The sequence below is a fragment of the Elephas maximus genome, chromosome 13 (genome assembly GCF_024166365.1).
Source record: "Elephas maximus indicus isolate mEleMax1 chromosome 13, mEleMax1 primary haplotype, whole genome shotgun sequence".
Taxonomy (NCBI): Eukaryota; Metazoa; Chordata; class Mammalia; order Proboscidea; family Elephantidae; genus Elephas; species Elephas maximus.
In genome coordinates, this window is record NC_064831.1 from 31185298 (window position 1) to 31210620 (window position 25323).

The 25323-nt window shown below is 35.7% G+C and overlaps 1 protein-coding gene across 12 annotated transcripts in view; it reads left to right on the plus strand.

Moving 5' to 3' along the window:
* Positions 1–25323, plus strand: part of FBXW7 (F-box and WD repeat domain containing 7) — a 276174-nt gene that overhangs the window by 78546 nt on the left and 172305 nt on the right. For 6 of the 12 annotated variants that reach the window (XM_049852734.1, XM_049852737.1, XM_049852731.1 and 3 more), the window contains one exon: positions 1240–1287. The exons of 2 other annotated variants lie outside the window; for them this stretch is intronic. Coding sequence is in view for 5 of the 10 variants with exons in the window: in XM_049852731.1 (XP_049708688.1) it covers positions 1240–1287 (48 nt within the window). In the remaining 5 variants the exon portion in view is untranslated. Of the gene's footprint in view, positions 1–1239; positions 1288–18134; positions 23549–25323 lie in introns of those variants that run through there. 4 more of the 12 variants (XM_049852735.1, XM_049852741.1, XM_049852733.1 and 1 more) reach the window with 2 other exon arrangements.

Consider the following 25323-nt stretch of genomic DNA (forward strand, 5'->3'; position numbering starts at 1 on the left):
CAGTACTGAGTTAAAATGATTTCTGGGGGCCATACTCTCGGATTTCTCCAGTCCTGTCAGACCAGCAAATCTGAGCCTCTTTTTAGTGAATTTGAATTTCATTCTACTTCCTGCCCCCCCCCCCCCCGCCTCCTCTGCTGGGACTCTCTATTGTGATCCCTGTCAGAGCAATTGGTGGTGGTAGATGGGCACCATCTGGTTGTTCTGGGTTCGGTCTGGTGAGGCTGTGGTAGTTGTGGTCCATTAGACCTTTGGACTCAGATGATTTTTATCCTGGTGATTCTTTAAAAGGAATTTAACAATAGCTTTGTTTTTCCCCTAACTTTAAAAGAAACAGTTTCACTTTCTAAAACTCAGTTTTCTTTATTGTAAAGTGGGGAGTAAACGAGGTAATTAAAAAAATGTATGTATGTATGTAAATTTTCTCAAGGACTTAGCAAAATGCCTGCAAACAGTAAGGGCTCTATAAATATTATTTAGTGTTTTTATTGAATTTTTGAACTTTGTTTTGAAGATTATTTTGACTAAAGACTTGACTGAAAGGATATTTACTTTACATTTATTATAAAATTATTTACAGCTGTCTTTTGTAAATAGTAAAATTCATGTGTCAGTTTATACATCTCTTTTCATTGTGGACAAAACATTTTAATTTTTTTCAGTACCAATATAAAATGGGCTTTTAAGTGCTTCCTTCTGTTGATTTTTTTAAATAAACATAGAATGTTTACTTCGTAAAATATTACTCCACGTCACTGTCTACTTCTGACTGTATAGACTCTATCCAGGTGCTGCTTAAAAGGTGGTAACTAGATGTGTAACTAGGTGATTGGAATGTAGAGTAATGACATTTGTACATTGATTGCCAGGAGAAATTTAACATAAGAATATTTCCCCAAGACACTGCTAACAGCTATTGTAGCCATCTATAATTTTTTTACACCTGATCTATGCTAGGTCTTAATCTTTGTGTAGTCTTGTAAATTCTGCCATTGTATTGATAATTCATTAACTTCTCCATATATAAAACATGTAATTTTATTTATTTATAGCATTATTAAGAAAAATGTTTTATATTTATCACGTGCCCAAATTTCAGCATATGCTTCGTGTTTTAAAGTGTTATACAAAACAAATTAGTTTCATACCAGTTGGGATTTTTGGGCAAATTTTACAGTGTAGGTATAACTTCTGAAGTTGAGAAAGTATTTCTTATTTATTTACTTTTTTATTATTTAGGGAGCGTCAGCCATCAGCGGGATTTTTAAAAGGCTATCTAAATATTTGGTAAGTACATATTCTTCTCATTACATATTGTTATTTAAGTTTACATGTATTTCGTTAATGACATTTGCAATTTAGAATGTCAAGTATAGTTGTAATTTACATTTCTTCTAATTTTTACCCAGACTCTGGAATTTCTTCTCTTTATGACCCTCATGGTCCCCCTCTCATCCTTTCTATACATTGTATCCAGAAAATTCTTCCGGTATTCAAACTAAGCGTATAAAAGAGTTCAAGGAAAGAAGTGGTCTTAGTGGGTAGGAATGGTAATACTTTATGAATAAAACAGAATTTTCCCTACCTGATATTTTGTAATAGTTCTCTATTATCTGCTGAAACAAGTATAAATTTAATCTTTAGCCATCCATTAGTTGGACTCCTCCGTACATTAGATCCTGTTTGCCCTAACATGCCAAATGAAGACCATTACTCCAGTCAGGCGTTATGCTGTTTGCTATCTAGAATACTCTCATTCCTTTGTTCCAACATTAAAATACAAAAAATTTGGTAGGTGTCTGTAGTTAAGAATTTTATAAACTTATTATTTTACTTGATAAAGCTTTTATATTTTTATTTGTGGTAAGCTAAGAGAATTAATCTCAGAATGTGTTTTACTTCAACTGCATATAGTTATAATATAGTGCTTTGGTTAATCATGTTAAATTTCAAAGTTATTAAATATACTTCAAAAATGGGAAAGTGCTGAGGTATTGAATTATCAAGTGTCATAATATGGGTTTTTGGTTGTTTATAATGGGTTTTTTGGTTGTTTATAATGTAGTCAATAAAAAATTTTTAAAGGATGACTACATTTATTTGCTTAGCTAAAGGAGTTTTCTAAAGTACATGAAGAAGCATTGGTTTCTTTACACTTTTTAAGGTGTTTGAAACACTAAATATTCTACTAAGCGATGTTTCTACAGTTGTCTAATAATCATAACCCAAAAAACCAAACCCTTGCTGTCAAGTCGATTTTGACTCATAGTGATCCTGTAGGACAGAGTAGAACTGCCCTGTAGTGTTTCCCAGGTTGTAAATGTTTACGGAAGCAGACTGCCATATCTTTCTCCTGCAGAGCGACTGGTGGATTCAAACCACTGACCTTTTGGTTAGCAGCCAAGCACTTTAACCCGTCTGCCACCAGGGCTCCAGATAATAATCATAGTGGGTGCTTAACAGTTACACAATTCTATTTATTATATGCTTATATTAAAAGTAACATTTTAAGGAGCAAATGATATACCAGTTCCTGTTGAGTCATTTCTGACTTTCAGAGTAGAATTGTTCGCCGTGGGGTTTTTAGTGGCTGATTTTTTGGAAATAAATCACCAGGTCTTTCTTCTGAAGCATCCCTGGGTAGACTCAGACTTCCAACTTCCCTGTTAACAGCTGAGTGTCTTAATAACTTAGGGACTTCAAATGATATTATAAAGACCTGTAAAACAGATTTTTACTATTTTAAAATTTGGTAACTGATTTCAAAAGAATAACTCACTGTCATTTACCCCCACTGATGCATACATTTGAGTTAGTCTTGAGGGATGCAAGTCATCTTTGCATTATATATCCTTATGAAATATTTGCAGTCATCTTTGTAAATTAACTTTTTATATAATAGCTTTATTGATATGTAATTTGCATAGCAGAAAATTTATCCCTTTCAAGTGTACAGTTATTGCTTTTTGCTATATTCACAGTGTTGTACAGCCATTATTACTATCTAATTTTAGGACACTTTCATTACCCTCCCGCCTAAAACAAACTGAAAACTCTGAACCCATTAGCGGTCACCTTCCATTTTCCTGCAGACCAACCTCCCTGCTCAAGCACTAAAAAAAAAATCTCCTTTTATCTCTATGGATTTACCTGTTCTGGGCGTTTCACATAAATGGAATCATGTAATGTGCGTCCGTTTGTGTCTGGGTTCTTTGAGTTAGTGTAATGTTTTCAAGGTTCATCCATGTCGTAACCTGCATCAGTACTTCATTTTTATGACCGAATAATATTCTATTGTATGAATCTAACCCCAGTGGCACAGTGGTTAAGCGATTGACTGCTAACCAAAAGGTTGGTGGTTCGAAACCACCAGTGGCTCCGTGGGAGGAAAATGTGGCAGTCTGCTTCTGTAGAGAGTTGTAGTCTTGGAAACCCTCTGAGATTGCTGTGAGTTGGAATTGACTCAATGGCAGTGAGTTTGGTTTGATTTTTTGGATGTATGAATCTACCAAATTTTGTTGATCCAGTCATCATTCGATGGACATTTGGGTTGTTTCCACTATTTGGCTATTAAGAATGCTTCTACTATGAGCATCCTTGTATGGGTTTGTGTGGACATACTTTCACTTCTCTTGGGTGGAAGAGAATGTAGGAGTGAAATTGCTGGATCATGTTGTAATGATATGTTTAACTTTCTCAGGAACTGTCAAAATGGCTGTACAGTTTTATAATCCCATCAACACTTTATGAGGGTTCCAATTTCTCCGCATTCTAATCAACACTTATTATTGTCAGTCTTTTTTGTATTTTAGCAATTCTAGTTGTTGTGAAGTAGTATCTCATTGTGCTTTTGATTTGCATTTCACTAATGACTGATAGGAGCCCTAGTTAGAGTTTGGCTGCCAACTAAAAGGTTGAATCCACCAGCTGCTCCTTGGAAACCCTATGGGGCAGTTCTACTCTATTGTGTACGGTCACTCTGAGTCAGAATCAATGGATGGCAGCGGGTTTTTTTTTTTTTTTTTTTTTTTTTTTGTGGTTAATGACGATCATGTTGAAAACCTTTTTATGTGCTTATTGACCGGTCGAATGTATTCTTTGGGGGAAATGTATGACAATCTTTTGCCCATTTCTCAATTGAGTTATTTGTCTTCTTTTGTTAAATATAAGAGGTTTTTATATATTCTGGAAACTAGTCTCACTCAGATGCATAATTTGTAGGTATTTTTTCCCATTGTGTGAGTTTAATTTTCATTTTCTTGATGCTGTTCTTCAAAGTAGAAAAGTTTTAAGTTTTGATGAAATCTAATTTATTTTTGTTGCTTCTGCTTTTGGTGTTACTGTTTATTTTAAAATAAATATTCGTTGATAGTCGAGGTTTATGACAAGATATTATAAGACTGTAAAGTATTAGTATTTCCTGTGTTTGACAGCCAGAGCCGAAAGGAAGCAATTATTACTGTATTTCTGCTTCACATCCTTAGCTAATTGTTTTAAGCAAAACCTTAGTTTTGATTCCATGTGTTACTGTTAAAATGTTAGCTGTGCGTAATACATTTGTAGACATTAGTCTTGTGAATTCATGTTTAGTTTTTTTGTTTAGAGATGGGGGACATCCTTTGTAGTTTAGTTTATCATGGTATTTATTGCCTATTTGATATTATACCTTAATGAGCCACTGACTTTTGATCTTCCTTATGAAGAGAGAATAGATTTTGAAAATCTAACTGATTTTAATCTTGTACAGATTATTATAGGCAATAATATTTCAATGTTTTTGTAAATTTACATATGGAATATGTAGTTTTTGTGTCTGTTTTTATTAAATACGTGAATTTTAAATTTTTATAGGACCTTTTTAGTTATTTTGATCACTAGATGGCTTCTTATATCAATTGAAGGTATATTTCAGAATGTTTTGGCCTATAATGCTGTCTGATTTAGTTTCTTGGAGAAATGGTTTATAACAATGCAAAGTCAATGCTCTTGGTAGGGTAACCAAAAATACCAAACAAAACCCGTGCTGTTGAATTGGTTCCAACTCATAGCAACCCTATAGGACAGAGTAGAACTGTCTCATAGGGTTTCTAAGGAGCAACTGGTGGGTTCAAAATGCTGACCTTTTGATAAGGGGTTGTGATATAAATGTAATAGGCGTATTTTTACCAGAGGAATTGATTGTTTTGTTCTTACCCTTCATATTATCTTACAGTACTGTGTGCTGATTTCAAATAACTAAGAGGCTATTTTAGTGAAATCTGATAAAGCTAAGACTACTCATACTCTTCTCGTTAGTTGATTTTAAATCATGTTGTCCAATGAATAGCAATCACTTGAGTGCCCATTGGATGAGTATTACTGTTCCATAAATTATGTTTTTACAGTTTATGTTATACCATCCACAGACATTTTTGCAATGGAAAGGAAATAAAAATTGGTGCATCTAATTCATGATGGTGTTAAATTTTTAATAGTGATAAAAAATAGTTGGAAGAGCTACTTCTTTTTGTATATGTCAGTGTGGTAACTTAAGAGGATTTTGGCGGCCCATTTAGGACTGAATTAAGGCAAAATGTCTTTTGTGCCCTCTGCTTTCCTCTGTTACTTCTTGTTCTATATCTTGCTTCCTGAAGAGTTTTTTTTTTTTTTAAAGTTACTACAGTAACCACATCATGCAAAGTAATATATATATATGCAAGGTAGGTTTTCTTAAAAACTTTGTTATTTAATGAAAAATTTAATCCAGATTAACCCACATTCAATATAGTAAAACCAGTTTTGTTCTGTCATTTTGACTCATGGTGACCCCATGTGTGTGCTGCATAGGGTGTTCAGTGGCTCTTTTCTGTGAAATAGATCACCAACCCTTTCTTCCAAGGTACATCTGGGTTGACTTGAACCTCCAACTTTTTGGTTAGCAGCCAAGCATGTTAACTATTTACAACTACCTAGGGAAGGGACTCCCTTCAATCTGTTAGCCATCTCAGTTTAATTCTTACTAATACCCAGGATTCCCATACTCTCTTGATCTTTCTTTATGTATTTCCCAGTCTGTTAAACTAAATTGTTAGAACTGTTCATTTCTACTATTTTTGTTTCTGTTCCTAGGTTGCTTAGCTTTGTTTGCTGGGTTTACTGTCCTGAGATGTTCTAGTATAAATTCACTTTTTCCCCCTAGCTTAGCTGGTCCTTGGTGCTTTCTGACAATCCTTAATCTCTTTTTCATTCCTATTTCATTCCCCGTTTGTTATTTGGGACCTTTCCATTGTCCTCAAATGACTAGTTTTAAACCTATTTCTCTTGTCTTTTTTTTCCATTTTCGTCCTTTCTTTCCTCATTCTACCTTTACTCAGAGAACAAGGTGTTTCCGTTTGTATTGAAAGTTAAAATCTGTTTTCTTAACCTTATTCCTTCTCCCATACACTGAAACCTTGCTATTTTCTATTATTGTTGGGCTTCCTGTCTTGTCACACTTAACCTTGAAAAATATCTTACTTCTTTCTTTATTCCCACTATTGCTGCACTTGTTTGATTTATGATACCGTGTTTAGGTATCTCCAGTTTCCTAACTCTTATTCAGCTACATTCTGCAGTTCGACTGTCGTTTCTCCTGGTGTTTTGCTTTCTCAAGGGAAAGTAAACCACTTTTCTCACCTATCCAGGTAGATGGACAGACATTGGCTGGGGTGATGTTAAAATGCTTCGTTTCATCCCCAAGATCAAGACTGAGTTCCAGATTGCTAAATTGGTACTTTTCATTTCTCATCCTGTCCTACCTTTTTCATCACTTGACATTTTGCTTCTTCTTAAAATGCACTTCTCCCTTATTTTCTGTAATATTGTTCTTTAGTCTTTAGTGGTTCTTCTGCTGTCTCTCTAATTAAATGTTTGTTTTGTTACTGCTTTCTTCCTTTACATACTCCTTAGGTAGAAACTGGATTGCAGTTTTTCTCTTCCTTAGACATCATCCCTGGGAAATTGGTCTCTGTTTTCTTATGTAAATTATCACAAATTTGTCATGACCCACAGATGCCACATTTTCCTTCATGACCTGTCCTACCACTAGCTAAGTTATTTATGTCCTCAGCACCCAAAATTGTTTTTTCCAAAGTTGAAATTTTTGTGTTGTACAATGCTTGGTATATAGCTGGAACTCAGTAAATGTTTGTTAAATCAGTGAAGCAACTAAAAATTACCTGAGTTTCCCAACTCGTTCAGTTCTTTTTTTAGATTATGGTTTTACCATAGACCTTATAATGTCTTATGCTGACTCTTGTCTTCACTTGTTGACATCAGATACCATGTTTCGGTCCCAACCTTAATTAATGATTCATATGATATTTTCATTTACAAATGGTGGAAATAAGATTCACAGAGATTGTGATTTGCTTATGGTATTAAAGGCAGTGGTGGAGCTGAAATTTAAAAGTACGTTTCTGATCATATGTTTTCTGGCTTTCACAGAAAACATTCTTTAGATGATGAAGCAGTATGACAGACAGGAAAAATTATTCTTAGTGTACTAGGTGAGTTAAAAAAGGGAAAGAAGATTAAAAGGTGGGAGTCACATTGTGAGACTAAATTCTTGTGTGATGATATAAAAGTTCTGACTTGCTGGAAGAAATGGAAATTAAGCATGTGAGAAATTTTCCATCAAAATTGATATAATTTTGAGTTTCTGATTTCTGGTAATAATATAAATGCCAGTGAATGAGAGAACCATCCCTCAGGTAACAGATATAAAATCTGGACAAAATATTAGAAAACCCCCTAACTATATAAAAACAGTGGAAAATGATAAAAGGAAGCAGAAGCCAGAAGAGAGGTTACGTTTAAAGTCTGCAACTACAATGGATAAGAATTATAAGTGTGGGGCTTCCTTGCCCTAGGGTGGTGCATCGCTATCTCCCATGGCATAGGAGTGAAGTTAGGGCTGGCCAAGCAACAGGAAATTTAGTCAAGCAAGAGAACCGTTGAAGAGATGGAAGGAAGAGAACCAATGAAGAGGTAAGACCCAAAGTGTGAATATAAACTCTGTTCAAATAATGGTTGACTACTAAACTGTGCATGCATGGGAGAGACCCCAGGGACTTCATTGTAAAAGCAGGCAGAAACGAGAGGAATCTGCTCTTGAAAGAGTTTGTGTCTTTTTTGCATTGAGTCCATTTCCCAACTTGCATATAACTTGGGTGGCAGAAACCTGAAGCTTTACTTGCTTGAGGTATCAGAGGAAAGAGCATGAGGCTGACAGGACAGTTGAAAATTTAGGGGAGAAACCCTGAAAGGAAGGCAAGATTCCTTCCAAGGATATGCCCTGTACATTTGAATGCAATCTCTTCCCAGTCCCTAGGCTTACCACCAAACTGCTTAGTCATGGGGTAGCCCCTAGCACATCAGGCCAAAACAAAGCAGCTAGAAGGTGAAGGGTCTAAGCAAAATCAGTTGTTGCATACTGCAAGGGAGACAGAGTGTGTAGTTTGAGTCCAGGCAAGCTTATTAGGGCAACAGCTGTAACAAAATAATAGTCTTTGGGAAAAATAAAAGAATAGAAACCAGAGTCACTGCAACACATTATTTAAGTGTCTGTTTTCAACCAAAAATTGCCAGATATGTGAAGAAAGTAGAAATGTGATTTATTTTTAGATTTTTAAAAAAATCAGTTAATTTTCTTTTTTCAGTTAATTTGATTCTGATGTTGAATTTAAGAGACCAGAAAAAAAAAAAACAACAATACTTCAAAGCTGCTCTAAATATATTCAGAGAAGCAAGGGAACCTGTGTTTAAAGAATTAAAGAAAAATATAGTTTTCATGAGTAAACAGATAGGGGATCTGAACAGAGAAGTACACTGTAAAGAAGGAGCAAAAGGAAATTTTCGAGCTGAAAAGTTCAGTATCAAATGAAAATTTAGATGGGCACAGCATTTGAGCAGAGATGGCAGAAGCATCAGTTAACTTAAAGACAGATTAATAAAAGTCATCAGTCTGAAGGTTAGAGCAAAGAAAGAATGGAGACAAATGAACAGAGGTTCAGAGACCTGTGAGATACATAATGTTTTAACATTCGTGTAAATGGAATCTCAGGAAGAGCTTAAATATGGCTGAAAACTCCCCAAATTTAGTGAAAAACAGTGACTTTCATATCCAGGAAGCTCAACAAACCTCAATCAGGGTAAACACAAGGAAAACAACATCTAGGCACATACACAGTCCAATTTCTCAGCACTAAAAATACAGAGAAAATCTTGAAAACATCAAGAGAAAAATAGAAAGGAAACCGTACAGTTAATGGTTAACTTCTTATCAGAAACAGTGGAGGCCAGAGGACACGGAAAGGATATATTCAAATAGACGAAAGGAAGAAAATTGCCAACTGAGAATTTTATGTCTGGCTAAAGTTGAAGGTGAAATAAAAGACATTTTCCGATGAACAAAAACTGATGGAAATTTTTGCCAGCAGATCACCACTACAAGCAGTACTTAAGGAAGCTCATCAATCTGAAGGGAAATGATACCAGCTGGCAAGTGTGATTTACAGGAACAAATCAACGTAAAAAACAGTAAAACATGGGTAGTTATAAAAAAAGTATTTTTTCTTAATTAAAAAAATATTTGTTGCTGTTGTTAGGTACTGTTGAGTCGGTTCTGATTCATATTCCTATAGACACGGTGTACAACAGAACGAAACGCCGCCTGGTTCTACGCCATCTCACAGTCGTTGCCATGTTTGAGCCCATTGTTGTAGCAACTGTGTCAGTTCATCTCATAGAGGGTTTTCCTCTTCTTCGTTGACCCCGTTTTACCAAGCATGATGTCCTCCAGAGACTAGTCCCTCCTGTAACACTTGGAAAGTACGTGAGATGAAATCTCGCCATTCTCACTTTTAAGGAGCATTCTGTACTTCTGCCAAGAAGATCAGTTTGTTCGTTTTTTGGCAGTCCATGGTATATTCACTATTCTTCATCAGCACCATAATACAAAGGCATCAGTACTTCTTTGGTCTTCCTTATGCATTGTCCAGCTTTCACATGCATATGAGGCGATTGAAAATACCATGGTGTGATGGTTAAGTTTATGTGTCAGTTTGGCAAGGTCATGATTCTCAGTGGTTTGGCATCCTCCATTTTGTAATCTGGTATGAGGAGCCAGTCAGTTGAAAGAGGGATTTCCTTGGGGGTGTGGCCTGCATCCAATATATGTGGATGTTCTGACAGAGCTCGCCCTCTCTTGATCCTGCACCTGACTCATCATCCTCTGACCTCTGGTTCTTGGGACATGAGCCATCTGATTTTAGGTTCGTCAGCCCCTGTAACCACGTGAGTCAGGAAAATCTTCCAGCTTGACACCTGACCCATAGATTTGGGACTTGTCAGCCTTCACAACTGCATGAGCCATTTCCTTGAAATAAATCTCTCTCTTTGTATGTATATGCACTGTACTATTATGCAAAAAAAAAAAAAAAAAAAAATTTTTTTTTTTTTTTTTATTATGCTGCTCTAGAGAACCCAGCCTAAAAAACATAGCTTGTGTCAGGCGCATCTTAGTCCTTAAAGTGACATTTTGCTTTTTAACAGTTTAAAGAGGTCTTTTGTGGCAGGTTTGCCCAATACAGCCTGTTGTTTAATTTCTTAACTGCTACTTCCATGGGCATTACTTGTGGATCCAAGTAAAATAAAATCCTTGACAACTTTAATATTTTCTCCGTTCACTGGTCCAGTTGTAAGGATTTTTACATTTATCTTTTATCTTTATGTTGAGGTGTAATCCATACTGAAGGCTGTAGTCTTTGGTCTTCATCAGTAAGTGCTTCAAGTTGTCTTCAGCAAGCAAAGCTGTGTTAACTGTCTATCACAGGTTGTTAATGAGTCTTCCTCCAATTCTGTTGCTGTATTCTTCTACATATAGGCCAGCTTCTCAGATCACTTGCTCAGCATGCAAGTCGAGTAAGTATGGTGAAAGGTTGATACCCTGACACATCCTTTTCTGATGAGAAACCACACAGTATTCCCTTGTTCTGTTTGAACAACTGCATCCTGGTCTGTGTACAGGCTCTGCATGAGCAAGCACATATGGAATTCCCATTTTTTGAGCACATTCAGATTTCACATTTTTTGCAGTGTTAACCATAATTTGTTACGATCCACACAGTCCAGTGTCTTGGCATAGTGAATAAAACACAGCTAAACATATTTCTGATATTGTCTGCTTTCAACCAGGATCCATCTGACATCAGCAGTGGCACCACTCGTTACATGTCCTCTTCTAAATCCTACCTGAATTTCTGGCAATTTCCTGTCGATGTCCTGCTGCAACTATTTTTGAATTATCCTCAGCAAAATTTTATTTTCATGTGATTTTTTTTAAAAAATTGTACTTTAGATAAAGGTTTACAGAACAAATTAGTTTCTCATTAGACAATTAATACACATATTGTTTTGTGACATTGGTTGCCAACCCCTTGACGTGTCAACGGGTGTCTTGGCATAGATGAGTGACCACTTCCAGCATCACATCTGTTTGTTGAAACATCTCAATTGGTATTCCGTCAGTCAGCACAGCGATTAAAGCACTTAGCTGTTAACAGAAAGGTCATTGGTTCAAACCCACTAATTGCTCTGTAGGAGAAAGATGTGGCAATTGCTTCTGTAAAGATTACAGCCTTGGGAACCCTATGGGTCAGTTCTACTCTGTCCTCTAGGGTCGCTATGAGTAGGAATCAATTCTACAGCAACAAGTTCTGTTTTTTGCCAGTGCTTTAAGTGCAGCTTGAACTTCTTCCTTCAGTACCATCAGTTCTTGATTGTATGCTATTGCCTGAAATGGTTGAACAGCGACCAGTTCTTTTTGGTATAGTGACTCCGTATATTCCTTTCATCTTCTTTTGATGCTGTCTGCACCGTTCAATTTTTTGCCCGTAGAATCCTTCAGTATTGCAACTCAAGGCTTGACTTTTTTCTTCGGTTGTTTCAGCTTGAGAAATGGCAAGTGTGTTCTTCCCTTTTGGTTTTTTAACTCTGAATTTTTGCACATTTCATTATAATATTTTACTTTGTTTTCTTGAGCTGTCCTTTGAAATCTTCTGTTCAGCTCTTTTACGTGGTCATTTCTTCCTTCTGCTTTAGCTACTGTACATTCAAGAGCAAGACATCCATTTTGGTTTTTCCTTTTTTAATGACCTTTGCTTTCTTCATGTGATGAAACAAAAATGATAATGCTGTATTACTGTTTACAATATATGTGTGGAATATGTATGTGAAACGATAACATAAATTTGGGGTATTTCTTTAATTTGCATTTTCCTGATGTCTTTGTTGAGCATCTCTTCACATGTCATATGTACAACTGGATATCTCTTGTGAACTGTTGATCAGGAATTTTACTCATTTTCGTTTTGGTTTTGTTTTTTATTGTTTTATAGGAGCTCTTTACATATTCTATATACAAGTACCTTCTCAGATCTATGTGTTAAAATATTTGCTTCCAGTCCATGACTTACTTTTCATTCTCTTGGTGATATTTTTCATGTGCAGAAGTTTTTATGTTGATAAACTTTGATTATTGGTTTTTTTCTTTTATGAATGCTGTTTCTTGTGTTAGACTTACGAGATCTTTATCTACTAAAAGGTTTCAGCAATAGAATTCTCTGTTTTCTTCTAGGGTCTTTATAGTTTTTGTAAAGTTAGGCCTGTGAACTATGGAATCAAGTGTAAATCAAAGTTTAGTTTGTTGTTTTTTTTTTTTAAATTTTATTTTCCAAAGCAGGTATTCATTTAGATCAGCACCATTTATTGAAAAAGACTTTTCTTTTTCCTATTGAATTGCATTTGTGCCTTTGTTAAAATAATTCAACTGTATATGTTTGGGTCTATTATTTAGGCTCTCTATTCTGTTTAATTGAACTAAGTCATTTATCCTTACTCTAGTACCGCATTATCTGGCTACTGAAGCTTCATAATAAGTCTTAAATAAGGTTGGATTAAATTCTCCATCGTTGTTCTTTTTTAAACTTGCTGTAGCTATTCCAGGTCCTTTGAACTTCCATGTATATTTTATAATCAGCTTTTAATTTCTACAAAATGCCTCCTGGGAATTATGATTGGGATTGAGATGAATCTGGTGATCAACATGGGGAATGATATAATAAACAATATTCAGTTTTCTAATTTATGAACACAGTATATCTGTTCATTTATTTAGGTTATGTATGGTAGTTTTTTTAATGTAAAGTTCTCACAGGTTTTTATTAAATTTTAAGGTTTTATGCTTATTATAAGTGTAATTGGGTTTTTAATTAATTTGCCACTACTAGTACAGAGAAATACAGTTGATATTTATGAATTTGTCAAAATCATGTATTAGAAGTAGTACTTTTTGGTAGGTTTTTTGCTATTTTATACATAAACAGTCATCTTAGATGTGAATATGAACAGTTATACTTTCGTTCTGATCTTTTTCTTATTATTTCTGTCTTTTAATGGTGCCATGTAGGCCATTTACACTTAATATGTCTATTGAAATGCTTGGTTTTATATCTGTCATCTTGTTATTTGTTTTCTATTTGTCTCCAGTCTTTTTCTTTTTTCTGTCTTCTTTTGGACTTGTTTAATATTTTATGATTCTATTTTAGCTCTTTTATCAGTTTCTAATTATGCTTTTATTTTATTTTGATGGCAGCTTAGCATTTGCAGTATCTACTTGTATAGTCTTCTTTTAATTAATATACTGCTGCACAGGTATTATGGGAACCTTACAGCTGTATACTTGCTTTTCCTCTCTCCTGGCCATTCTATTAAGTTTGACATTCATTTACTCCTGCATATATTATAAACTCCACAGTTCATTGTTGTGATTTTTGCCTTAAGCTGTCTGTTATCTTTAAAGAAATTTAAAAATAAGATGAAAAAGATCTTTTATGTTTTCATACATAATTACCATATCTGATTCTTTTTCTTCTGCTAGGGTGGGGGGGGGGTCATTAAGCTTTTTGGATCTGTGGGTTTATAGTTTTATCAAATTTGGGAGTTTTGGGTCATTAATTTTCATACTTTTTGTCTCTGCCCCTTTCCTTCTTACACTAATTTCACATATATTAGGCTGATTGACATTCCACCAGTCACCGATCTTTTTTTTTTTTTTTTTAAATCTGTCTCTGTTTTTCCTTTTGGATAGTGCCTTAGTTATCTAGTGGTGCTATAACAGAAATACCACAAGTGGATGGCTTTAACAAAGAGAAATTTATTTTCTCTGTCTAGTAGGCTAGAAGTCTAAACTCAGGGTGTCAGCTCCAGGGGAAGGCTTTCTCTCCCTCTCAGCCTTGGAGAAAGGTCTTTCTCATCAGCCTTCCCCTGGACTAGGTGCTTCTTCGAGCAGGAACCCTGGGTCCGAAGGATGAGCTCTGCTCCCTGTGCTTCTTTCTTGGTGGTGTGAGGTCCCCCGTCTCTGCTTGCTTCCCTTTGGTGCAGGCCACACCCCAGAGAAACTCCCTTTACTTTGAATCAGGGATATGACCTTAGTAAGGTTGTTGCAGTTGTACCCTAATCCTCTTTAACATAAAATTGAAACCTAAAAAAAAAAAAACCTGTTGCTGTCGAGTTGGTGACCCTATAGGACAGGGTAGAACTGCCCCCATAGAGTTTCCAGGGAGTGCCTGGTGGATTTGAACCACCAACCTTTTGGTCAGTAGCCATAGCACATAACCATTACGCCATTAGGGTTTCCAGACATAAAATTACAATCACAAAATGGAGGATAACCACACAATACTGGGAATCATGGCCCAGCCAAATTGATACACGCATTTTTGGGGGGACATAATTTAGTCCATGACAGATGGTTTCTTTTGCTGTGTGTTTAAGTTTACTAGTTATTTTTTCTAATGCCTAATTTGCTGTTTATTTTCAGCAGTATATTTTCCAGTTATATTTTTCATATAAATTTCATTTGTGTCTTTTATATCTTCCTCATGTCTCTTTAGTGTCTGCTTGCTTTCATTTAGCTTTTTGAACATATGTTGGTAGTATTAGGTGCTGTTGAGTTGATTTTGACTCATAGCCACCCCATGCAATAGGGTAGAACTGCCTAATAGGGTTTTCTAGGCTGTAACCTTTATGGAAGCAGTTCTCCAGGCCTTTCTTCTGTGGAGCTGTTGGGTAGGTTTGAACTTCCCTCTTTTTGGTTAGCAACCAAGCACATAACTATTGCGCTTCAAACCTACCCAGTGACTGTGTGGGAGAAAGACCTGGCAATTTGCTTCTGTAAAGAGTACAGCCAAGAAAACCCTATGGGCAGTTCTACTCTGTCTCACGAGGTTGCTGTGAGTCGGGATCGACTTGAAAGTACCCCGTAACACCACCTTGAATATGTAGAATACAATTATAATAACTTTATAACTATTTTTCTCTACTAATTTTATTGTATGTGTCAAAGGTTGGCCTGCAAACTGAATCTGGCCTGTTATAAAGTTTTATTGGCACATAGCCACACCCATACTTTTTGGATGTATTGTACATGGCTGCTTTTTTACTGCAGTATTTGGGCTGAGTATTTGAGATATAGACCAAATGGCCTGCAAAGTCAATAATATTTGCTCTCTGGCCCTTTACAGAAAAAGCTAGCTGACCCCTGATCTATATAATTTCTGGTGCTATTTCTATTAATTGATTTCCCTCCCTTTTACAGGTGACATGTTCCGTTTTTTTGCACTCCTGGTAAATTTTTATTGGATGCCGGTTTGAATTCTGTGTTGTTGGGTACTGAGCTTTGTTTTGCTTTTCTGATATGCCTTCAATATTTCTCATCTTAGTCCTGGGACTCAGTTAAGTTCCCTGGAAGCAGTTTGATGTTTTTGAGGCTTGCTTTTAAGCTAATTTGTCCCCACTACTCAATAATATGAAACCCTGGTGGCTAGTGGTTAAGTGCTGTGGCTGCTATCCAGAAGGTCAGCAGTTTGAATCCACCAGGCGCTCCTTGGAAACTCTGTGGGGGCAGTTCTACTCTGTCCTGTACAGTTGCAATGAGTCAGAATAGACTCGATGGCAACGAGTTTGTTTTTTTTTGTTACTCAGTAGTAGGTAGCATAAACAGTTTGGGCTCTGCTGCTAACGGAAAAGTTGGCGGTTTGAACCCATCCAGCAGCACTGCGGAAGAAAGGTCAGATGATCTTCTGTGAAGATTACAGCCAAAAAGCCCTATGGAACAGCTCTACTCTGTAGCACATGGCATCGCCATGAGTTGGAGTAGACTTGACAGCAATGGGTGTGCTTTTTTTGTTAGTTAGTAATACACTTCTGAATTTTCATCTCCATCCTCCCTTTATTGCCGAGTTCTCTTCTTCATGTCGCACATTTCCAGCTCTGTAAGCTCTGCCTGTTCCTTTCTCGGGTTTCTTTTTCTGGCCTCAGGTAATTTTCTCACATGCATTTGCTGATTAGTACCCATCTGAAAACTCAGATCTCCATAGTTCTCTCTCTGTGTAGCTCTCTTCTTCAGTCACCTTCTTGACTTCCCTGATCTCCCAACTTTGTTTCCCAGTTAGGTTTTCCCTCTCCTGGCCCAACAGCCTGGAATATCTCCAGGCAATAAATGGAACAGTCTTAGAGCTCACCTCATTTCTTGGGATCACTGCCTTGCTCTGCTTGTTATCTTGTTTCTGAAAACCATTGTTTCACATAATTTGTCTTTTTTAAAAACTTGCTTAAGGTAGGAGGTTTAGTTGGGTCTTTGTTATTCCATCTTGGCCAAAAATTTAGAATCATGGTATTTTTTTAATTTACGCCCTTTTTATTTTATGCTGGGTAACTGCAATACTCACGCACCTGATCTTTCCATTTTAGCTGCCAGAACAACGTATCTCCAGCTTGTTTTCATTATGATATTGATTGGAAAGCCTCCCGGAATCTCATTTTGACTAGGGAGATCTTCTTGCAGAACACCGAGTAGGTCCTTGATGGGCAAGACAAAGGTGCCTGGCTTCACACTTTCATCAGTTCGCTATGTCTGCGTGCTACCTTACTTGAAGCCTGCATGTATTTGTTTTTGTATTTTTTCTATGGGTTGGGTTGCTTTGGTATATTTTCTACCTACCTGATTTTCAAAAACCACTTCGTGAAGGGAAAATTTCTCTTTTTGTATTGACCTTTGACACTCAGTTTCATTTTCTTATTGCTGGTGTGTAGAAAGGCTGGTTTGAGAACCAGAAGCCTACTTTAATCTCTTTGGGCTCCATCTGCTGAATTTGTTTCTTATACAAGTAACCCTTTGGTTATCCTAGGAATGGTTTTACACAAATAACTTCGTATTGATATTCATAATGATCAAAACCAAATTCTTCAAGCTCAGAAGAATCGGTCTTCAGAGAGCTGTCATAGCTGTAGCTATTCTAAATTTCCTCCTCAGTCTGGTACCTCACATCTCTTGTACATGCTAAATGTAGTTTTACCCTTAGGATTCCTTCCCTCAATACCATTTTCTTTTCTGTCTTGAGTGCTTTCCCCTGGGCTTTTCTTTGAGTGTAATACAGAGTTGTGCCAGGCAAATTGTGAGATCAGCTTCTGGTTTGAGTGTGAATATGTCCCTTCATCTTACTGAGCCACAGTGCCCTCATCTATGAAGATACATATGGTTAAATTTATTCCCAAAGATGATTTTCATCCAAAAATCGTGTGAATTCTAAAACTTAGCTTTACATGAAAACTTTTGTGGCTAGCTCCAGTCTTCCTTGCCTTGGTAGGGTAGCATTCATCTTTGTGTAAATTTGCTGTTCTATTCTGTACTTGCAAAAAGTAATGTAATTTTAATTAAGATGATAGATTAATTTTTTTGTATAAATAAAATGTTTTAATAAAAATTAGTGTTTTTCATGGGAAAAGTCTTGCAGACTATATAAGTTACATATACTTATTTTTGAGATATCATGATTACTAAAGTCTTTTTGCAGCTACCCTTTGAACAAGTGGATATGCAAAAGTAGTTTGCTACAAAACCTTTAGTTTCTGGGTTTTCATGATGACTTATTTAAAAAGCAAATTATCTTTAAAAACATTCTGAACGTGTAACTAAAATGGTTATTTAAAAAAAACACATAGTTTGGTTTTATTTAGATCTGCCTATTTTTTATTGAAGAAAATTTTTTAGTAAGTAGAAATGCATCGTTTACTAAAATGATTTTTTTTTCCCGCTAACTTTTATTAATGGCTATTATTTGTGTCATACAACTTGTAAACATCCATGCATCCAGGCTTTAACCTAATTCTTCCAAATTTTTTTATCCCTGTATTCTAGGTTTTGTTTGTTGTTGCTTGTTCCTTTTTTTTTTTTTTTTGAGACAAGAGGGTATGAATAAAGGAGTAATCATTTGTTATTTTGCTGCTAATGGGAAAAGGTCGGTGGTTAGAGCCCACCAGCGGCTCTGTGGGATGAAAAGACCTGGTGATCTGTTCCCATAAAAATTACAGCCCGGGAAAGCCTAGGGGGCAGTTCTGCTGTGTCCTGTAGGGTCACTGTGGTCGGAATTGACTCAGTGGCAAACAAGTTGAAATTCAGTGTTTAAATTTTAGAACAAAATTTAGTGCTATTTAGTGTGGAATTCCTAGATACTATAGTTCCCTCTTCTGTCTTTTCAGTGCTATTACACCATGTCGAAAATTTCAAATTCAGTTCAAGTATTTGAGAATTACCAAATGACTTAAATTGCTGTTTGATTCTCTGGAGTTCGAAGGACTACTGTGTCTGCTGTGTATATCTCTGGTATTTCTATGGAGGTTGCAATTATTCTGTTTGGAATAGTCATTATCAAAAGTCGTTTGTAGGAAATGTGGGAGATTGGGGTATAGGGTATATGATCATACAGACAATTTGGGAATATAGAACAACTAACATGGCTTACTCAACAAGTCAGTGGTTTAAAAAAGAAGGGGGTGGGGAGGTGCTCTAGAGTAAAAGAGACAAGGAATATAACCACATACAAGGTGTAGTTCTTGTTTGGATTCTGTTTAGAATGAATTAACCACACAAGACACTTTTGAGGCAACCTGGGAAATTCGAATATTGACTGGTTATTAGTTAGTGCCATGGTGACATAGTTAATTTTGATGAGTGTGATATAGTGATTTTGTGATTATGTAAGACAATGGCCATGTTATTTAAAGATGCTTAACGAATTCTTTGAGTTTTAACGAAGTATGTGATGGGGGAAAGGGAGTGGCATGGTGTCTCTGATTTACTGCAAAGGACCTCAAAAAAAAAAAAAAGTAAATGATAGATAAAGTAATTTTGGCAGTGTCTTGAGTAATTGTGGAATATGGGTAACGAGTAGGTATATAAGAGCTTATTATCCTCCTCTGTCCACTTTTACATATCTTTGAAATTTTTCATTAAAAAAAAATTAAGTTTTTCCTGGATCACATGTCTTTGCTGCCACTGCCTCTTCTTGACATTTAAAAAATGTTTTTAAATCTTTTTAAAACTTAATTATTTTTCTAATAAGAAAATGAAGCTTTTCTTGGCCACTTCATCTTTCTTAATTTATTTTCTCCTTAGTAGTTACTATAATAAATATTTGTTTTGTTAGTTGTATTTCTCTCACTGAAATATAAATTCAGTGACGTCAGGAGGGATTTTTGTCTGGTTTGTACGTTGCTACGTCTTCATTACCAGACCATAGCTACATGGTAAGAGCTAGTGGCTATTTGAATGACTACATAAATGGAAACTAAGGCACAAGAAGACTGAGGACTTGGGATTTGGGTAAGGACAGAGCGAAAGTGAGCTCTTGAAAATTAACCCTATGGAAGTTACAGGGGAAAATGTGGGTAAGAACATACAATTTAGGAAGATAAGAAGCCACTAGTATACAAGCATTCACTAGTAAAAGGAACTAAAAATTAATTCAAGTCATTGAGTTACTCTACTGTAATTTCTCTAATTGTCTTCGTAGAGCTGTAAAAGTGGTCCCCCCCCCAATTATTTATTACTGAAATACAATCCCTTTCTGAGATATATTCTTTTTAAAGTTAATGTATTTCTTCCCAAGAAGAAAATTATTTAAAAGTAGTGTTCTAATCAGGCAAGATAAGTTTTAGGATCTATCCTTAGAGCTCCATTTTTATATTTAAAAATATACATAAACTCACATTTTTCTTTTTCCTAACAATTGATTTTCTTTCTTTTTCATTGTATAATATGTTTGTAAGCCAGATTTCTATAACTTGCTCCATGAAAATAAATAATTACCAGTTACCTGCTACTTAAAAAAAAATAGATACTGGTATTTAACATTACTGTGAGACATAGCTGATAATAATGGTACTTGAGTGAAAGTTGAGCATTAAAAATGACATCAGGAAAAATCAGAAACATTTTATATTTGATGTTCTGAAATGAATCTTTTAGAATCACTGCTTTTAAAATTAAAAAAATTACTGAAGGTATTTTTATACCCAAAAGCTGTAGCAAAAAACCTTGATATAGATACATATATATTTACACATCAGGGGAGCTATTAAAGCCAGCCCTTGCCAACTTTTGTAGATGAACACATTTGGACGTTGAGGAGGGATGCCCTGTTGCAGGGTCCTATTTGTAGATTTCACATCTCTGAGATTACCATTCAATAGAAGGATCACCTGGTTTCTTAACAAAGTGGAAATTAATTTACTAGAAATAGATTTTTTGTTTTTAAAAACAAGCTTTTGACATTTAGAGTTACTGGGCCTAAAGAGGAAAAACATCTTAAAATGTAGTTAGTTTATGAAAGAAATATTCATGACACTTAATTGTGATCAGGGAGCAAGTCTTAATGTTACTTCCTCTTTTTAAACATATCTAAAGCTAGGCAGTTAAAGGTAAATAGTAACTATATTTTTTTAAAACATTGTTTCTTCTTCTGATAATTTTTAAAGCCTTATCCTTGTTGGTTTGCCTCCTAACTGTATCTCTGTGCAACCTAACAATCAATAGTAGATTAGTTGGCACAGAAGGAAAAATAATAAATACTGAAAATAGCCCTTATTGCTTACAGTTTATTTTAGTTGTAACTAATGTCAGATCCAGAGGGGATTGTTAAAGAGGTGGGGAGTGATATGGGGGGTGAAGTATTGCAAGTGAAGATATTTGACAGGTATTCTATACTTTTGGATCTTTTATTTCATGATTTTATTTAAAAACAATATTGATGACTGACATTCATTAATGCATTTGGTGGGAATTTTTTATTGAAGCTTGCCTGTAACATTAGGCACAATGATTTTTTTTATAGGCACTTGTTAATTATAAAGCTAATAAAAAATCTCAAATTATTATGGGTAGGGTGTACATTTGTTGGCAGTATAAATCATATCAGGCTTTAATGCTGGGTTATTGTTCTTATGTTAGCATGAGGTATTAATTTTTCCATTACCTCTGTTAGCTTCTCCATCTCGCACATTTGCTAGGAGGAGTGCATCAGCAGCATTAAGACCTTTTTCCCCACCGTGTCTGACATGCATCTGAAAACGTGACAGAGCAGAGCTCTAGTAGCTAGATTGTAGAAGTTCTTTTGTTAAGTCATTGAAGAATTTAAACTGATAGTACTTGAGAATTTCCCTATAACGTGCCCTTTCGATGAATAGCTGTTAGCAGCAGCACAGGCAAAGCAGAGTTCTTGGCAATACCAGCTCAATTGCATCTGCAGATGAGGATTTAAAATTCTGTGCAGCAGACAGTACCTCCAGCAGGCGAGTAAAAGGTTACTGCATTATTTTGCTTGTTTGTTTCCATAGCCTTTTTCTACAAAGGTTTAAAAAAAAATTGATGTGAAGTGCATGCCTGTTTTTAGAGATTCTGGAAATTGATTTAAGTATAACATGAGTATCAAAAGGGCAATGCAAGGTGAAGAAAGAGGCAATACTGGCTTTTTTTTTTTTTTAAGCTTTAAACCAAGAAAGAAATTGAGCATGAGGCATACACAAATAAAGAAGCTTTCAAAGCCATAAGAAACAGGAGGTTTTAAAAATATACTACGTTTTAATTCAAGATATTTATTATTACATTTATTTCTTAGACTTGTTTTCCCAAACAAAAGATGCTGTTAACAAAGATTGACAAGCATAGGTCTGTTACTCGTCATTAAATCACAGTTATTTGAAGCATGATTATTTGGGAATACTTTGAAGTATTTGTGTTAACGTGACCCTCCCCTGGCTTAGAAATTCTAATACAGATTATAAATAATTGCATGGTGGAAACGAATATCCTTATCCATTACTGGCAAAGATAGAATACTTAAGTATAAAGTATATTAGTTGTGGCTAACATACTTAATATTAAGTTTTCAAAGTGGTTTTTCTTATTTTGAATCTTTTAATGAAATGCAGTTAGCCAAGTGGGAGAAGATTCAGTATCAACATTTTTGATGGCTTTTCACTTAATGCCTGTCTCTGCCTATCTGTAGCCATATGCCCTTTTCCTCTCATTAGAACTCTTCTAACGTTTATGATAACTGGAGCCTCCTTGCATTATCTTGTTTATTTCAAGATTATCTGCACCAGTATTCTTCCTATTGAATTTTATTGCTCATTTCTTCTCAAGGTTAGTTACGGTATTCAGAAGGAATTTTTTATTTTGCATATCTTACCCAACCACTCTCCTGTCCTCTCCCACCAACCCTAAAGATTTGTATTAGCTACAGTCTAAATTTTATCCATTTAAAAAATAGTTATTCCTATGTTTCTGTGTTTTAGATTGAATAATAAGATTGAAAAACGATTCTGTAAATTAATCTATAGTGTAGAAGTAAAATCAGTTGATTATTCTTACTGTGAGTATTTGGCAGGCTTCTTGAATTGTAGAGTCACAAAAGGTCAGTGGTTCTGATTGGTAAGTTAAAGAATCCGTCCAGTAATTTGCTCCCTGTTGTTTCTGAAAGCAATGCAGCAGCAGTTCTTTTTCCAGATATTGAGCGGTTCTTGAACAGTGTGTATGGGGACAGACAGGGGTGGGGCTCATTCCTGTTGGTTGTTGAGATAGTGTGCATTTACAGAGGGAACAGGTTGGATAGGCTGAGCTGAAGGAGTAGGCAAACAGATCTAAACTGATGGAGGATAGAAAGAGTGGCTAGCATGATTTGGGGATATCTTACGCTGAGTTTGCTCTTTTGTTAAATACCTTGGTTTTAATATAAAACAGAAATATTAAAGCACCTTACCTTCTTTCTAAAGAGAAGCTGGGGAGACTTCTGTTTTTGATACTGAGTTTTTCTTGGCGATGAGTTTGTGGCTGGTATCTTCTGTAGGGAAGCTGATGTTTTATTCTTTTTTAGCAGCATTTCTTTCAGCCAGAGAGCTGCAGAATGAGGCAGTTAGCCAATTTTGAGTATACGTGGGACATTACCAGGTCTAATTTTTTAAATCAAAATCTTATCTAATGAGCAAGTCAATGTGTGGCTGTGGCTGCAGCATTATTTCTTCTTTAATGAAGAGGTTGAGCCGTTTGACCTGCTGCTCCGATCTGTTCTCTTGTAGCTATACATCAGACCAGTTGCAGCGGTTATCCATCGAATGTCCCAGGCAACCAAAGGTAACTACATAGATTTATTTCAAATGAAAATATACAGTTAAAATGGATGCATTAAAACTAGGACCAAATGATTTTAAAAAAAGACCAATTAAAGATGTTCTTAGTAGTTTCTTGACCTTGCAGTAGCTATCCAATATCATTTTGTCATCATCAGATTGTGTAGCAGTGGAAATGCACTGCAGTAATTGATTTTGTAATAGGATCAGGTGATTTACTAGCTGCACTGACAACCACTTGCTTGCTTGCTCCGAGCTGTGGAGCACTCTAATGGATGTTGTGATTGCAGCCTAGAGTTGAAGTGAGGCTGCTGGCCACTTAAAGCAGCAGCACTTATTTTTTAAATAGAATAGTAAGTTTTTCTCTTTTGTCTTCTTTGCATTAAAATTTTGAGTAGCCTTAGCAATTTTATAGTTAATGTGAGGGCCCTATGAAATTTTAGGGATTATTATTTCAGTCATCAGTTCATAAAAAGTTCATAGTTACAACCAGCCTTAAGTATAATGAAATATAGCCTCTGCTTCCTACTCCTAGTTTGGCATCAACCTACCTATCATTGTACTCTGGTTATTGACCATGAGAACATATCTCTAAAATATGAGTTTATGTCAGCTATCAGATGTTATCTAAATGAATGAGAATATTCTTAACATTTGTAATTTTCATCAGTTTCAAGCTGAACTATAATTATAATATTGGGATTGTGGTAAATTCTTGATCCAGTGAATTTTGCCATATAATTTTCTAGTTTTGTGCTTTCTTATGTATTGTCACAGATAAAACAACATTTATGAAACCAGAGTTAGACGATTTCTAAGGAGCGTTGATGAAAACATATGATAACTTATTTTAAAGTCATTCTTAAGGATATAGCAATTAAAAAACTTATATCCAAGATTATGAATGTTCAAGTTGATTACACTTTAATAATCTTTGCTTTCATCTTTTACACCTTTTAAATAAAGAATTAAAGATATAGATGTATATAGACTAATGCTTATAGTAAAATAGTGCCGGGGAATGGTGCAGAAAGAACAGTAAGACTTAGGTGCCCAGCACTTTGCCTGCTGTAAAGTTTTGCTTATGGCCTTGCGTTAGGAAAGAAAATAATCTAGCCCTCCCCTCCCTCACCAGCTACTCTACCTCTCTGCCATGAATTGAATTGTGTCCCCCCCAAAATGTCTGTCAGCTTAGCTAGGTCATGATTCCCAGTCTTGTATGATTGTCTACCATTTTGTCATCTGATGAGATTTCTGTATGTGTTGTAAATTCTGTTACTATGATGTTAATGAGATGGGTACTTGCTGAAAGTGAAGAAGACTTGAAGCACTTACTAATGAAGACCAAAGACCACAGCCTTCAGTATGGATTGCACCTCAACATAAAGAAAACACAAATCCTCACAGCCGGACCAATGAGCAACATTATGATAAACAAGGATTTCATTTTACTTGGATCCACAGTCAACAGCCATGGAAGCAGCAGTCAAAAAATCAAAAGATGCATTGCATTGGGTAAATCTGCTGCAAAGGACCTCTTCAAAGTGTTGAAGAGCAAAGATGTCACCCTGAAGACTAAGGTGCACCTGACCCAAGCCATGGTATTTTCAGTCACATCATATGCACGTGAAAGCTGGTCAATGAATAAGGAAGACCGAAGAAGAGTTGACGCCTTTGAATTGTGGTGTTGGCAAAGAATATTGAATATACCACGGACTGCAAAAAGAACAAACAAATCTGTCTTGGCAGAAGTGGGGCCAGAATGCTCCTTAGAGGCAA